At 37.8% G+C, this 17,106-nt stretch overlaps 1 protein-coding gene across 1 annotated transcript in view; it reads left to right on the top strand.

Annotated features, from left to right (window-relative positions):
• SP4 (Sp4 transcription factor) overlaps nt 1–14,382 on the top strand; it is a 36,951-nt gene extending 22,569 nt beyond the window's left edge. The window contains exons 4-6 of the mRNA XM_019534445.1: nt 9,445–9,676; nt 9,903–10,102; nt 11,054–14,382. Of these exons, the coding sequence (XP_019389990.1) occupies nt 9,445–9,676; nt 9,903–10,102; nt 11,054–11,301 (680 nt within the window). The 3' untranslated portion in view covers nt 11,302–14,382. The remainder of the gene's footprint in view (nt 1–9,444; nt 9,677–9,902; nt 10,103–11,053) is intronic.
• Nucleotides 14,383–17,106: the final 2,724 nt, after the last annotated feature.

The following is a 17,106-nucleotide window of genomic DNA, read 5'->3' on the forward strand; positions in this document are numbered from 1 at the left end:
TTTCATAGTGCAATACATAACTCAGTTCTTCCCCAGATCTTTTTTATTGAAATATTCAGCCCGATTCATTTGCTAACTATTGAACTCTTCAGTTTAAGATGAAAATGAGCAGACCTTTTTGTTCAGCATTCATAGCTAATTTTTTGGGAACCTTTTTGTCGTCTTGCTAACAAAGTGATCATGATTTTTTGTTAGTAGAACACAAGGAAATAGGAGTTTTGCATCTCCTTATGTGTAAACTAGAAACCCCCCCACTAAATTTAACACTACAAAAATCATTTAATAGATGGCTTCCTCTGAGAACCCTTAAATGTAGCTCTCCCCTCAAATTAGCTAATTTATCTGTACAGCTGCCATCAAGATAAACACTCTAAAAAGTGTCGTTTTTAGTAAATCTTTCCCCATAGGGAAAGATTCTTCTTCTTTTCTTCTTACGTTACCACATAGTCCTCAGCTGGTTGATCAGCAGATCTTCCACTGAGAGTAGAAACAACTATGCACACTTCTTTTAGTCAAGTTCTTTCCCTCAGCTGGCTTGGCTAGACTGTTCCAAAAAGAGCACCCATCAGCCCTGCCCTGAACCTTTCACACTGGGCATCTGCGAGCTAAATGGACTGGCCCTTTTTAGGGAACGATCTACAGTTTGACTAACTGTCTTTATGCGAAAATTATTACATTATCCCAACTTTATCCTGTATTCATAAAGAGCTTTTTTCTGTTTGTAGGTTCACTTTTTTTACTTTCCCTGCTATAAATATTTAATTAGATGCTCTTTCCTGTTAAATAGTTCTACTTTTTGACTTTTGACACTTTCCTTAGCTTAGCAGTTGTCAGTTTCTCTTGTAGTCCCAAAGCTACCTCCACTTCTGCCTTGTTACTTTGAATGCTTCTATGTTCTCCAGAATATTGTTTTTACATAAAAAGGGGGAGGAAAACAAACAGCAACCCTCTGCAGTAGTACTTCTTAGTAGCACTTGCATAATCTAGAAGATACATAAATTACATGATGGAGAACAAAATATGAAATAAACTCTTTAAAATGCTTCTATCAAAGACTTTCAGTAGCTTCAGGAAAAGAAGAGAGCCTTGCTTTCATCTTATGCCCCCCTCCTCTGCCAAGGAAAAGGATTAATAAACCTTAATAATCAGAATTAAAATATCTAGAAATATTATGTGCTCTCTTTGCCCTCAAATGACAATATATGTATTTCGAAAAAAAAATAATGGTGCTGACTCATGAATAAGTTACTAAAAGGTAAACAGGGTTAAATAGTCACAGTTCATCAGCTACTTGTAGTCCCTATGTGCATAGTCTTATGCTGTATTAAATAAAAGGTAATGCTGCTTGGTAGCTCTTTCATTGGGAAGTAAGCTTTTTTGAGTTAGCTTTTAGAGAGACTTCACAAGTTTCTGCCAGAGATCAGAATAGTAACCAAGTCTCATCCACTTAACCACAAAACATGCCAAAATGCTGAACTTGGAAGTATTATTTGCAAACAGTGGCTGCCAGGAAAACACTTTCCTCCAAGAGAGAGAAAATCCAGAAACGATACTGAATATTCTAGTGTTTTCTAACAATATATAGATATACTTTGCCAGAAACTTGCATGTTGTTGCCACTTCTCATCATTCCTACAGTATAAATACCTACAGTATTTTCTTACATATCACACCCCCCCATATATGGTGCACATTTTGTATTGGAAAGATAAAAATGAAGGAAGGGATAATTTCTAGTCATGGCTAAATGCTGAGAACAGTGGATCCTAACTGCAGCAGCTGTGTCTATGAGAAAGTTAACACTACAACTCTGACCATGAAGGGTGAACTCTGCTAGCCTCAAGGAAGGAGGAGGTGGGGAGAGAAGCACAGATGCCATCTTGGAGAAATGTCGTCTTGCTTTCATGCTTTTGTTCCAGTAAATAAAAATAACCCTCCCCTACTTAAGATGCACACCTCAATTTTGGAGGGGGTGATTTTTTTTGGGAAAAGGTGCATGTGATATGCAGATAAATACAATCATTGATACGAATTTTCACTGTGGATGGTAACATCTGGATCTTAAAATTATATTGTCTGTGTGATGGTTGGATGGAGGGGTCATTGCAGTTTTACCTATTTAGAATTTTTGTTTTAAGTTTTTATTAAACATACTTTTTTTTTTTTTATATCTTACTAAAGTAAGATGACCAAGGTTAAAGTCAAGCATTCAAAAATTAGGAAAATGTCATAATACCATCAGAAGTGTCAGTATATAATTTATGATTGTTTACATTCAGTCATGTGGAAAGATGGAATTGAGGATAAAAGGATAACCTTTAATTCTAGCATTTCTTATCTTTTGTGTGCTTGAGTTTCCAGGCATAACAATTTTTTTTTTAACATTCCACTTTTGTATAAAATATACATTTTGTTTTGAATAAATACCAATAGAATATATGAAATACAAACTTCATCTTTATATCAAGATTATTGTAACTCAGTAGCTTGAGAAAATCGTAGTTATTAAAGTACAGGCTGTAACAGGCCTAGGTTTCCTCCTGCTTCCCTGTATGCCTTCTAGTGATGGGGTAAAGGTCAGGTCCTTTAGCTGATCCAGTCACCTCCTTCACACTCACTCACCTACCCCACCTTTGCTCTGAATTGGTTTTTGGGAGGCTACCTTCCGAGAACAAGGGTGTGGCCTCCAGCACCCTGCTCAGCTCTGTACAGTTCACTGGTTTACTCACTGGCCCCAAAATAACAGTCCACAATTTAGGCTTTTCTAGTCCCCCTGCACAGTCTACTGGGCCTCTGGCAGACCATGAATTCAGTAATGTAATCAGCCTCTCCATCAGGTGTTCAATGCCATCTCCCTTTTAACCACTCCTGTTCCTCATGGGTATGACAAACTCAATAAGAAATGTAAATCCTTAACTTACCTCCATGTGAGGTTCTCACAGCAGGACTCCTTCTAGGCACCTCTCCTTGCAAAGCTCCTTCTCCCTTTAGGTCCTGGACCAGTTTGCCCTGCCTTCATGAACCTTAGACCTACCGTTTTTGATGCCCATGTGAAATCGTGTCTAAAAAGATCCATGCCTTAAAGGGCCAATGCTTCTCTTCTGCAGTAATGGATAGTGGCCACTATTACAGATCCTAATGTACGTGTGCATATGTTTTCTGCTTGTCATTTTCCTGTCTAGGAGAATCCTATATCCAGAGCAGATACGCAATACACCTCATTTTTCACAAGGACCCTCAAAGCAGATTTTTAGGAGTAAGGCTTTGCTGCCTGGAATGGTCTAAAGATGGCAGCAGATTCACAGTGCAAAAACCCTGTACCAGTTGAGCCTTTGCTGTTCACTGTTCCATAAAGGAGGCTGGGAACACCAAATGTATACATGCAGAAGTCAGCATCAAGAAAAAAAAATAGTAACCAAGACTGGCATTAACACCAGCACTGGTAAAGGAGTTGAAACAATCAGGCCCTTTAGTATTAAAGCTGACACCTTCAACACCTCCAAGCAAGGTGCCAAAGAGGTCATCATTGAGGAGCATGGTATCTTCAAATACAGCATCAGAGGACAAGTCTTCTGTGTCTCGCATGGCCTTAAAGACTGATGGGAAGGTCCAGGATGTAAAGTAGCAGATTTCATCAGTACAGAGCTCAGTATTAAAGGCACCTCCACTAATACTGATCCCAGGAATTGGGGGAACAGACATAAACAGTATTAGCTCTACACACAGCACTGAGACATCTGTGAGCACCAACAATACCCAATCCATTGATGGCACATTAGAAAGATATTTCTGTCTTTCTCTGTATGTCAGTTTTGCTAATGTAACTGGCTTTCACTTTGTAAGCCTTGAGGAGACAGTTACCTCTATTTGGGAAGAAGAGAGATCTTTCTCTGATACCTTTTCTTATGAGATTCCATATTCCATGGAACCTAGAAGATTGAGATCATGGTGTAAAGCTACAAACACTGGTAGTCAACAATTTCAAGATAACCCTTGAGATTTGAGAGATTGGTCATCTCCAGAAAAATCGCAGTTGTTTGTTTTTCTGGTTATGGCCCTGGCATATTCATTTCCCTAGAAATGAGGGATTGTTAAACCTAGAGAGTGAAAGCATAAGCCACTGTGTAAGATTAATGCCAATGCAGCAAGAAGTGGGAACTTGGACAAAACTAGGGAGGAATATAAGAGTGTTGCTTAGGCATGCAGGGATAAAATCAGGAAGGCCAAAGTGCAATTGGAATTTCAGTTAGCAAGGGACATGAAGGGTTTCTAAAAGTATGTCAGTAACAAGAAGATCAGGGGAAGTGTGGGTCCCTTACTGAATGGGGGAGGAAGCCTAGAAACAGATGATGAGAAAAAGGCTGAAGTACTCGGTGCCTTTTTTACCTTGGTCTTTACAGGCAAGGTCAGCTCCTAGACTACTGCACTGGGCAGCAAAGTTTGGGGACTAGATTAGGGACTATTTATAAAAGCTAGAAATGTACAGGTCTATGGGACCAAATGCAATATACCCAAGGGTATATTGGCCAATCACATCTGGCCAATGTGATCGCAGAGTTGCTGACTGTTGTCTTTGAAAACTCATGGTGAGGTCCTACATGATTGGAAAGGAGCAAATATAGTTCTGCCTTTTAAGAAAGGGAAGAAGGAGGGTCTAGGGAACTACAGACTGGTCAGCCTTATCTCAGTCCCTGAAAAAATCATGGAGCAGGTCCTCAAGGAATCCATTTCTCAGCACTTCGAGGAGGTAGTGGTGATTAGGAACAATTAACATGGACTCACCAAGAGCAAGTCATACCTGACCAACCTGATTGCCTTTTATTACTAAATGACTGGCTTGCTGGATGCTGGGAGAGCAGTGGATGTGGTGTACCTTGACTTGAGCAAGTCTTTTGATACACTCTCCCACAACATTCTAGCCAGGAAGACTGAGGAAGCATGGACTGTAAGGTGGATAGAAAACTGGCTGGATCATCAGGCTCAAAGGGTAGTACTCAATGGCTCAATGTCTAGTTGGCAGCCGGTATCAAGTGGAGTGCCCCAAGAGTCAGTCCTGGGGCCGGTTTTGTTCAATGCCTTCATCAATGATCTGGAAGATGGGATGGAATACGCCCTCAGAAAGTTTAAAGCTGACACTAAGCTGGGGGAGTAGTAGATGTGCTGGAGAGTAGGGCTAGGATTCGGAGAGCTAGACAAATTGGAGCATTGGACCAAAATAAATCTCATGAAGTTCAGTAAGAACAAGTGCTAAGTCTTGCAGTTAAGATGAAATGGTCCCATTCATGGGTACAGGCTGGGGACAGACTGGCTAAGCAGCAGCTCTGCAGAAAAGGACTTGGGGTGGGGGGAAGGTGTAAGCAGACAATAAGCTCAGTATGGGCCAGCAAGTTTGCCCTTGTTGCCAAGAAGGCTAATGGCATACTGGGCTGCACTGGTAGGAGTGTTGCCAGCAGGTCAAGGGAAATAATTATTTCTCTCTGTTTGGCACTGGTGAGCCACATCTGACATACAGTACCCAGTTATGGGCCCCTCACTAGAAAAAGGATGTAGACAAATTGAGAGTCCAGCAGAGGGCAACGAAAATGGTTAGGAGGCTGGGGCACATGACTTCTAAGGAGAGACCTGAGGGAACTGGGTTTATTTAGTTTGGAGAAGAGAAGGCAGTCTTCATCTACTTGATGGGTGGTTAAGAAGAGGATGAAGCTAGACCAAGGGTGGGCAAAGTAAGGCTCACGGGCTGTATCTGGTCTGTCAATTGATGCTATCCTGCCTGCTGTCAACCTCCTGAGAAGGCAGGGCTGCGTCCCATACCACTCCCCTCTGCCACAGCGAGGACCAGGCTGGGCTATGTAGCATGCAGACTTCCCTTGAATGAACCATCAGACCCTCAGATGTAAGAGGATGTCCCAGGAGAAAGTCTTAGTACTTTATATCCAGCAACTTTAGAAGTGGAACAGTAGATATGTACATCTGTAAGATTCCGTGGAAAAAAACTTCCTCCTGAGAGGAATGTAACATCTGTTCATATGTTGAGAAGGATTAGGGTAGAACCTCTATTCTCTAAGTCAATATAGTCTGCTTGCTGGAGGACAGGTTCACGTCATTTTAGTCACTTGGACGAAGTACAGACAGTCAAAAAGCCCAAGACTGAATCAATTCAGTCTTTGCAGGTTAGTCTAAACTGCACAGATTAAATTGAAACAGAAGTGAACAGACATTTACCTTTGATTCAGGAAATGCAGCCACATGCCTGCAGTGGCTCAAGCTAAAAGCCTGACTTGAACCAGTTTATGTGTAACTTCTGTCCTTAGCCTTGTACAAAGGGAAAAGACTTACTATGGTAATATACTGTGCCTGGGATTGCTAGAACATATGCTCGCTTGTGTATGTACATGTGATGCAGCTTGCCTAGTTTTATTGGAAGCCATTATAACAACTATGTCTGAAGATGGTTTATATCCTATTCTAGCCTCGTGAATAGATTTATCGCTATCCTGTGTTAAGTCCTGCAAGAATGTATGTGGTAGCTAGACATTTAAAGATGAGCAGAGACTAGATAGAGTGCCCATCTGAATTGCCTTCCAAATGCATGACACGTGACCTTGAGGTGATCTGGAATTACAGATCTGTATAGCATTCCTGTCTGTTCTAAGGAACTTGGTAGTAGAAATCTTAATGGACACCGTATTGGTGACTGCACTCTTACTAGGTAAGGAGGTATCTGATCGTTTTCTCTGGGAGCCACGGAGGTGTTTTGCTTTTTTTTTGGGGGGGGTGGGGGTTGTTTGTTTGTTTGTTTGGCTGGGGGTTTTTGGGGGGAGGGATACCCATGGGCAGTCATCCTACAGACTTTCAGAGGTTAACGATTGATAGATCTGTGTCATCCACAGCTGAAATGTAACTAACAATGAGTGGTCACTGTAAAAATATATTCTACTTCTGATATTCCAACAGTGAAATATTCATGAAACCATTTTCTTTCAAGCATCTTGATCTCTTGCATGCTTTCCCACTTACATTTCTGAGTATATATGACATAAGAATCTAGCTGAGGTGGGACAAGGGTATCATCATCATGTTGGTCCCTTATTGATTTAGATAAGGTCTAGCAGTAAAAACTGTCTAAATTTCAGATGGTTTTTTAGTTCTGGACCTCAGCAGATGTCTAGACATCCTCATATTCCTTTCCAGACAAAGTACTCTATTTTCTCACATACATCACAGACACCTTTTTTCCCTAAAATCAGCTGCTGGAAATTGGGGGGTGTGTTATAAGTATGGTGTGCTGCTTAAGCTTCTCTGGGCAAAATTAAGTCTGCACATGATCCACAGAGAGCAGACCAGTGAGCAGCCTTGACTCCATAGCTATTTACTACAAGAACAGATCTTTTTTTCATTTTGTTCTGCATTTTATTGATAAGGCGCATATCTTATTCCAGGGCAAGTTGTATGTGAGAAAATATGGGTTTCTCAGAACAAGGAATATATCCAAATCCACAGACACATGATGTCCTGGATGAGCAGTACTTGAAGAAATTCTTGTAACAGATACAAGATTTTTTTTTTTACTACAGCACAGGAAAATGTCTACTGAAAAGACCTACTTTATCTACTCTTCTGCACTTGTATTAGAAAGGTCAATCCAAAACTATACAAATCCAGTGAAGCCTGTGATTCCAAAAATACAGGCAGGCAGGAATGGCGTTTAGAGTTCACCTGGCAGCTGTATCTAGATATCAAACAATTTAAATTGCATTCAGTTTTCTTACAACGGTACTTCCTCATGTCTCTCTCCTCATTGGAGACCTGACTTCAATCTGAGATCTTAATGTCATTTTCCTGTGGCTCGTGGAACTACCCTGTGAATCCTAAATGAAATGTGCTTTACTCCAGTTTCAAGATCAGTCTTCATAGTTGGCATCCTGTCAGCACAAAGAATGATCAAGATCCAAGAGCTAAACTGCCCTGCCATATACATCATTTCACAGAAAAAGTAGTGATGAAGTAGGTAGTTTTATCAATCCATCAGATTATGAATGACACTATTCTGCAAAAAAAGAATGACATAACTTGGACATCTCAAGTTGTGCTGTATTACCATGCTGGGATTGAGTCCTTCAGTCTGTCTTCTAGTTTCTTTCTTGAACATCAAGAGGCTAAGCATTCTCATCACAAAGGCTTGTAAAGGGGATTCCTCATGTTTTCACTGTTTGTCACCTGGTTAGTTGAGCATATTCTGTCTGCCAGTTGAAATCATCAGAAGCTGCTAATAACTGGTATTTGTAAGGTAACAAATATAGTAACTCACTGGCCTGGCTTTGATATCGGATTTGGAGTGAGAGTACTACAATTTTGGTTTGACTAAGATTTAAGAGTATCTCTGAGGCCAGCTGTAGCCTCTCATCTGTAGTGGGATCTGCACATACTAGATGCAGATCTTTGTGGTGATATAATCTGATATAGTCAAGTGGGTCCCATTATCCACTTCCCATCCTCGCTTTTCAGAGTCTCTAGCATAATGGACTTTGAGAGATACATCTTTGGTAGGTTGGGTTTCTTATGCTTTCCTGCTTGAGCATGAGGAGGCACAGGGCACATGAACAGCTCAGATATAAAAATATTTGGTCTTGTGCATGTGCTATATATGCACCTGCAGTAGGATCCACACTGGCTACAGCCTTTTGAAGAACCATGATTCCTGTAAGGTCAGTAACCAGTCTATATTTATCTTCTAAAATAGCTTTTAAAAACAATGGCTGTTAGTTTAAAAATGGAAAATACTTTCTGAATTTATTCTAGGAAAATGCATTGAAAGTTTGCAAACATATGCCTGTATAATATTTTGTTTCTTACCTTCTAGATGTGTATCTCTTCTCTCTAGAGCAGGGATGTCAAATTTATTTTAGACCAGATCCGAACCAAGGGGCTTCTCTCAGGCCAGATCTTTTATGCCAGCAGCAAGTGCTGTGGAGCTACATTCACCGTGGTTGCAGTGCAAAGCCATGTTTGGGTGGCAGCACAAGTCTGGAGGCAGGCAGTAGTGAGAATCCAGGGATGACCACCAATGGCCATGTCCATTGTGGTCATGACCCAAATACTGTGGCAGATCACACCCCCTAACTTCCAGAACTGGAGTTCTGGATGGAACATTTCTGTGGGCCATATGTTTGACACCCTGCTTAGAGATAGCAAATAGCAATACAACCACTTACTATTTCCTGTTAGGGCCATATACGTCTCAGGCCCATCTCCACTGGTATATGGGTCTGTTGCAGTATATCAAGACCATATGGGTAAACTTGACTGGGTTTAGTATTAGTTTTAATATTCTTCCAACCTTCAGTAAACATTTGCTTTTTTGTATGAAATATTCATGTAATTCTGTGGCCCTGCTGAAATGACCAGCAAAAATTACAAGGATGTTTTATTATTACTATTTTACAGGTCAGCATCAAGGACAAGATGGAGGAGTGAAAGTACAGCAAGCTACAATAGCACCTGTAACTGTAGCAGTAGGAGGCATTGCTAATGCAGCAATTGGTGCTGTTAGTCCCGATCAGATCACACAAGTGCAGTTGCAGCAAGCTCAACAAGCGTCTGACCAGGAAGTGCAACCAGGCAAGCGGTTAAGAAGAGTGGCCTGTTCATGTCCTAATTGTAGGGAAGGAGAAGGAAGGTAAATCAGTTTATTGATAATTTTTAGATGCCTTATTGGAGCCTTGTTCTTTTTTTTCCTTGTATTGTCATACTTTTAAGTCTGTACATAAATAAAACAAGTCCTCACTGATCTTCTATTCAGCATGAAGATTATAATCCACATAATTTGCATTTTGTATTCTTCTTCAGTGAACTGATGATATTTTAGAGAAAAAGCAGCTAACTCTGACTTTTGATCTTGTTAGGGGTAGCAATGAACCAGGAAAAAAGAAACAACATATCTGCCATATTGAAGGATGTGGAAAAGTTTATGGGAAAACCTCTCATCTCCGGGCACACCTTCGTTGGCATACTGGAGAAAGACCATTTGTATGCAATTGGATGTTTTGTGGAAAAAGATTTACAAGGAGCGATGAGCTTCAGAGACATAGAAGAACCCACACAGGTTGGTCTACTGTCTGTTTGGTATAGTGGTTGGATAATGGTCATAGTTAAAGATGAATGGTAATTTTAAAGAAAATAATTATTTTGTATGTGCTGAATTTTTGTATTTGAAATAGTACAGAGTATTTTAAGATGTCATATCATTTTAAAATTTATGCATATTGGTTTTCCCCTGTACAGGAGGCTGTAGTGTAGAACCTAAGCAGATCTCAAGTTGTTACTCTGTTTACACAAAGATTAACTTTAGGTTATGATTAGCTAGCATCTATGACCTAAAATTTTTGAGCTATTTTCTGAGTTAAAGAAAATCCTTACTCCATTTGGAGTTGTTTAAATCTTGAAAAGAGTGGATGCCCACAAATTGCTTCACCTGGTTTTTCCTGCCATTCTCTGAAGAAGACTGACTGGGGTTGGGTTTGTTTGGGGGGGTTTTGTAGTGGGGGGGGTGATTGAGCTCAGAATAGAAAATTGGATGATTTTCCACATACTAAGTATCATAACAGCCTTCAGTAATAGCTGACCAGGACATGAGCCCAGAGAAGAGACCTATATTCCATCCTCATCCTAAATCAGTCTAGAAATGTCTTTATATGATTAAGGGAACGCTGTGAATCTTAATGGATTAGACAACTTCATGAAAGACTGGTACAATCGCATATGTATCTTCTGATATCCCTAAACCAATGATGGTTGATGCTAGGGAAGGTATGATGGGATGAATCACTCCAGACATGCCCAGCTCATGTACTCTTCCTCTAAAACACCTGCTACTTGCAAGTCTCAGAGACAGAATACTGGGCTAGATTGACCACTGTCATCCATGTTACAATTTATGATGTACACAACATATATTTTTTAAAATGTTGAATGGAAAAAAATGTTTGAGTAAGTAAAAGAAATTAAACACTTTGAATATTCTTTTTTACTTATTTTTGTTCTTTTTCTAAATCAGGTGAAAAGAGATTTGAGTGTCCAGAGTGTTCTAAAAGGTTTATGCGAAGTGACCATCTCTCCAAACACGTCAAAACTCATCAGAACAAGAAAGGTGGTGGAACAGCTCTTGCTATTGTTACCTCAGGAGAACTGGACTCTTCAGTTACTGAGGTCCTTGGCTCCCCAAGAATAGTTGCAGTTGCAGCCATTTCTCAAGATTCAAACCCAGCAACGCCTAATGTTTCTACAAGTATGGAAGAATTCTGAAAAGAGCATTTATAGAGACACCTAGTGCTGCACTTAAGTTTACATACCTTTCAAGATATGGAAGTGGGCTGGTAAAGTGGATTACAGAGCAGGAAAAATCATGTTTTCAGTCTTGACTTCTGTAAGTATTCCAAATTGGAGGGTCAGCATGAGAAGTGTACACTGGTGCAACAAGACAAAATTTTCAAAAATACAAACAGCGCAAATTGACATACTGGACAAACAGATGGGGAAATATTACTTCTATACTGTAACTGTACTTTTTTAGTTATATGGTTGTATATCATGTAATGATTTTAAATGAAATTCCCCCCTCTATTTTAGCATTGTGTGTTTAATGTGTTTATAAAGACAAAAAATATCAATATGAAACAGGGTGGTTCTTGGTTAGGATTATTGCCATTTTGAAGGCACTTGGTTTTTAATCTGAATTTATGATACTTTCATGGGAATGTCCTTTCCCATCAGGCACAACAAAACTGCATACAAATTGATTGGTAATGGAAAGATTTTATTTGTTTGCTTAGGTCTGTAACATGTAAGTTGATTTTGGCCGTCTTTTCTCAAGTTCAGAAATTATTCAAATAACAGCTGACAGATATGTTGCCAAGTGCATCTGAGGAGCACCTCAGATGATTTTGACCACTACATTATGGTAGTGTGCATTAATGACAATCAGTGAACTCGCATTGCTCTTTTGGAGAGTTAAAGATTATTTAGAAATAATGTAAACAGTAGAAAAGATGAAACCATAGAAATATATTAACATAAGATTTTACCAAAATTATCTCTATGTAGGATAATAGAATATGGCAATTGTGTATCAGATTTTAGTATTCCTTGTATGTTAAAGCATCATTTCTGACCCTTAGTTAACTTAGTGTCAAAGGTTCATAATTTTACATATTTAATTTTTTATTAAAGTACTTGGAAATAAGTTAGGCAAAGAATTGAGTGTTTTAACTCATTCTTCAGTTTCTTCCTCCTGTAAATATTAGTGGTTATATTATGGTTAATGTGCTGAATTCTTTATACTTTGACTTAATAGCCAAAGAAAAGGATCAATTATCACATTTTAACCAAAAAACAATTGTAAGTAAATCTATTCTTTTTCTTTTCCCCCTAAAAAATTAGTTGCCTTTTATTTATTTTTTTCCAATGATAGATGGATAAGTTGGGAAGAAATATATATCACCCACCAAATCTTTTCTGATGTAACTAGTATGTTTGAGCCTTTAACCAGAAGGCAAACTTGAGGGAGAGACTAAGGCAGGGAGTGTAGTTATCTTTTTGTCACACAGCAATTAATTTAAAGAATAGAATAACCTTTTCAGATCTGTTGAGTTAGTAAAACATAAATGTAGAAGAAATAATACACCTGTGCATTTTATGTGTGAAAATGTTAGAGCAAATAAAGAGGAAAGATGGCCAAATATTTCATGCTCAGGATTTTGGATTAGTAACCATAAGCATAAATGTAATATTTTACAAATTTAGTATTTGGAAAGAGTATCACATGACCAACTTTTTTTTTAATGTATACACCAAAATATTTTTGATGTAACTAAAAGGAAGTACAGTGCAAGAAGGATAACTTTTCCTGCATATTTAAAGATGCTTTATTTGGTAACTGTTTGTATGACATCCGTAACAGATACCTTTTGTGTTCCCTCAGAAAACAAATAGTTCTCATCTGAATACTTTATCAATCTTGTGGTGTTTCATGTATTTTTGAAGGAAGAGAAATACCAAGCATTGTTTACACTGTGTACACTTTAGGCCAGCCCTTTGTAGCGAAATAATAAGCTGAAGGTCTTTTTATACCTTCAGTTTATGTAAAAAGCTTTGAGATTTAAAGAAAAACAATTTTACACTGTGGTTATAAACTTCAAATTTCTTAAAGCTTTTGTAGACTTGTAACAAAGTCTTTAAATTTTAGTTGGGTTTTGTACATTCTTTTTGTATATTTTATTTAAAATACTTAACTGATGTGTCTGGATTTCAAACATCAGAATCAATTACATGTCACGTTTAATACAGGTGAACATTAGGTAGTGCTAATTGTTAATTTTGTTTTATAGGAATTGAAACGTCAAATATATATTTTATCATTATGCTTCACAATCAGTGCTATGAATTTCTTTATGCAAAGAAAACCTTTCCTAATGTTATAATCATGTTTCCTAGAAGTTAACAATTTTTGTAAACTGAAGGTATGAGCATTCTGCCCGACCATTTCATATTTAATTTTTCCATGCATACTTATGTATGCAGATAGAAACTGAAGTCATTTTTAATCTACTATGGGTCCCTATTACAAATGTATCAAAATCTAAATCTGGTTGGCTTCATAGCATCTAAAGTACATTAACTTGTGCTAGCAGGTGCACATTTTACCGCTGGAATTAGAAACACTTTGACAGTCTGTTCTGCATACCATTCTGAGTCCACTTTTCTGTCTTAGAAGGATCGTAAATTTCAATGTCCTTTATTTGACTCAGTGGGATATAGCTGTTGTAAGTAATAGGGCACAGATGTGCAGTAGTATCTTGTTTAATGGCATTTCACTGTTCATTCCCTTTGCCACCGTTATAAAATTTTGCTTTTATTGTAATTATCAGTGCAAAGTGTATTTATCATGGTAGAACTCCAGTGTTAGAATAGGGTTTTTTTGGGTTCTTTTCCCCTTACAGTATACTTCTTTGGTTAGGTTTGTGTATGTGTTGCCGATTACGTTAGAAATTGGTGTTAAGTCATTATTTATCACATTCTTTCACGAGAGCAGTAATAAAAGTGTGTAATCTAGGAGAAAAAGTTAATTTGTCCAACTTAGGTAAGCATGATGTTTAGGTCCTATTTTTCAATTTTATAACTGTTTTATTGCAACAATATTTGTATTTAAGTCCTCATTTTAATGCCTTGTGGTGTTTTTTTATGCATGTCACTAAATTGTCATCCTGCATAAATTGATGTGCAGCATAGGGTATTAAATCTACAAAATGATTTTGAAACAGAGAAATAGTTGATGGTAAAAATGTAAATGTTTTGCAAAAATTCCTTATAAAAAGTTTTGTAGTAATATTTCACTTGTAAATTTTTTTCTAAAAAACTGGGAAAAATAAAAAATAAAAACAGAAAAGTTGCCCACATTCTAGAATTCAGAAATTAATTCTGCCAGAAAAGCCTCTAAGGCATTCATTTGATATTTTTACAATGCTGCTTTGTATAATTTTGGTAGATTTGGAACTAAAATCATGTACAAGTTGCCTGCAATAACATTTTGCAAGTAACCTATTAAAATTCCCGAGTTTAAAATGATTCTTCATTTAATTACTTATAATATGAAGCAGTAATAAATTATGTTTAAATGATAATTTACTCATCAAGAAGGACAGTAGAAAGCAAATGCTTCTCAATGGAGAAACATTGGCAGCGGTTTCTGGATTCATGTAATTAAGACCTGTACTTGCTGGTCAGCGTTCCCCAACTGGCAGACTCCCAGCAGGGAATTAAAACAGCAGATTCCAATTCAACATGAATTCTATCATGCCTATTCAGCTCTTGGGAACAGAAGTTATAGTTATGCCTTGGCACAAAGAACATATATGACTGGAGGAAAAGAAAAACTTTAGTCCTAAAACAAAAGTTGCAATTTTTTTAAAGTGAGAGCGGAAAATAAAAATAAATGTTTTAACTATGTTTCAGATGAACAGAAAGATTGTTTCTGTAAGAAAAATTAGATTGGTAACTTTAACACCAAAAATGATGTTGGGTTGGTAAAATATGATGGATTTTTTTATTTCTGCAAAGTCTTCTTGCAAAGAGCTTTTAAGTATTTTATTGTTAAATGGCCCAGCAGTCCTGTGATGGACATAAAGTAGTTTTATACCCATTTTGCAGATGAAGAAACAAATACAGAAAAGTTGATTGACTTGACAAATTTTGTGTAAAATATAGAGCAGGCTCTTTTCTCTGATACCTACCTAAAATCTGCGTTGTTAATTGACTATATCTTCATATTTGATTAGATGCTTTTCATCTCAGTTCTCATTAGTTTCCTTTGAATAGAGTTACATGCATACTAGGCAAACCTATTAACTGTAGGCAAGGTGTATCACCATTAAAATTAAGAGGAGTAGATCCACCAACCTGTTGTTAATCCTATGTTACAACATTTTCAGAAGAAAACTTCTTGAGAGTGGTACTGGAATATCTGTTGTTTGTTAGCCATTTACAGCTAATGATTGTTCTTTACTGTTTCGATTGTTTGTTGAGATGAATGAGATCCTCTCTGATCCATCACTGTAGTATAGGGAAATATAAATGAAAAGACAATGCAAACCTTCAGCTAATTAGGATGTTAAAGATAAATGTTCATACTTTCATTCTATCCCCTGTGTGTGTATGGCTTAATATGCTTCCTTTCTAACACTGACTACTTTGTCCAATATAAAATATAATTCCAAATGGAATTTCTTCTACACTTTTTTTAAGTTGCACAAGGGGCTGGGTTGGCCCCACAGTTAAAGGATACAAATCGGATAAACCACTTCAAGAATGTTGGGTGGTCCCACCAGCACAGCAGGATATGTGGCTCCATTTACCTGTTATACAGTGGAAGTGATTTGCCATCGGTAGAAGTGAGTTAAGAATTCTAAAATACCTGCTCTCTGAATATAAGCTTCATAGCCTATTTATAGACTTACATTGGCTATGATATCCAAGAACATCTGTTGTGTAGTGGAATTGGTATTTCAAATAATTCCACCAACGTTGTGGTGGGTTTTTTGTCTCTGTTTTTAACCAAGTTCAGAAATACCCATTCCCAAATGACTCCAGAACAAGCAACTTACAAGTTTCCCCCTGATTTATATAGATGGCGATTGTTGAAAGTAAGTTCCATTATCTTGCATGTGAACATACCTTCTTTTTTTAGCCATCATTCACAGCTAGTTGCCTCCAAAAATGTGTACAACAGTTGTCTCTCTCTAACTCAATTTTGTGTCCTCTCATTATGATTAAGGCATGGTAATCTTTTGAATTTTCTTTAGAAGGGAACCATTTTTGGAACAAAATGAGGAAGCTGGGGATACTGGGTAAGTTTGGCAGTTGCTGAGGCTGCACTCTGTGCTTGTGCAACAGTTCAAAGCTCTTTTTTTTTTCTTTGAGCCTTCTCCCATTCTCTGTAGCTTGAACTCCATGTTATTACTATGAGCTAAATTTTTTACCAAGCAAAAATGCAGCCCACTAGCTTCAACAGGATTTCAAAGTGTCATAGGTGCCAGATGGGCATTGTTGTTAGTAGAAAGAGCATGCTGTGAAAAATCCTGTTTTCCTTTCTGGTTTTGCCCTGTTAAGAGGTACTGCAAAGGTAGGTCATTTTTATATCCTGGCTACAGCACAAACCACTTCCTGGGTATTTCTTTTCAGGCCAGAGTACTGCATCATTTGAGGAAGCCTCTTTGAATTCATTGCAGGCTCCATTTCATCTCTCTGTATTATAGGATATTTGCTAACAGATTTAGGGTTGTACTTCAAAATGAACTATATATCTAGGGACATTTTTTTTCAAAAAGTTGGTATGAAATATTACCTAAAGGTGCATCTTGGGTCTTCGGGGTTTTCTTATATAGCTTTATTTGATTTACCTTTTAAGTTTTTACTGAAATCTTTCAATTGGGTCCTCGTAGAAAGTTGGCCTTGGTAGTGAGATCTTTTGTTGCTGATATATATATTTAAAACATTGCTGACATATATTTAAAACAGCATCCTGTAAAAACAGAATTAAATATAACTCAGAGAAGA

Source organism: Crocodylus porosus, unplaced genomic scaffold, assembly GCF_001723895.1.
Source record: "Crocodylus porosus isolate Cpor-Errol unplaced genomic scaffold, CroPor_comp1, whole genome shotgun sequence".
NCBI classification, from domain to species: domain Eukaryota; kingdom Metazoa; phylum Chordata; order Crocodylia; family Crocodylidae; genus Crocodylus; species Crocodylus porosus.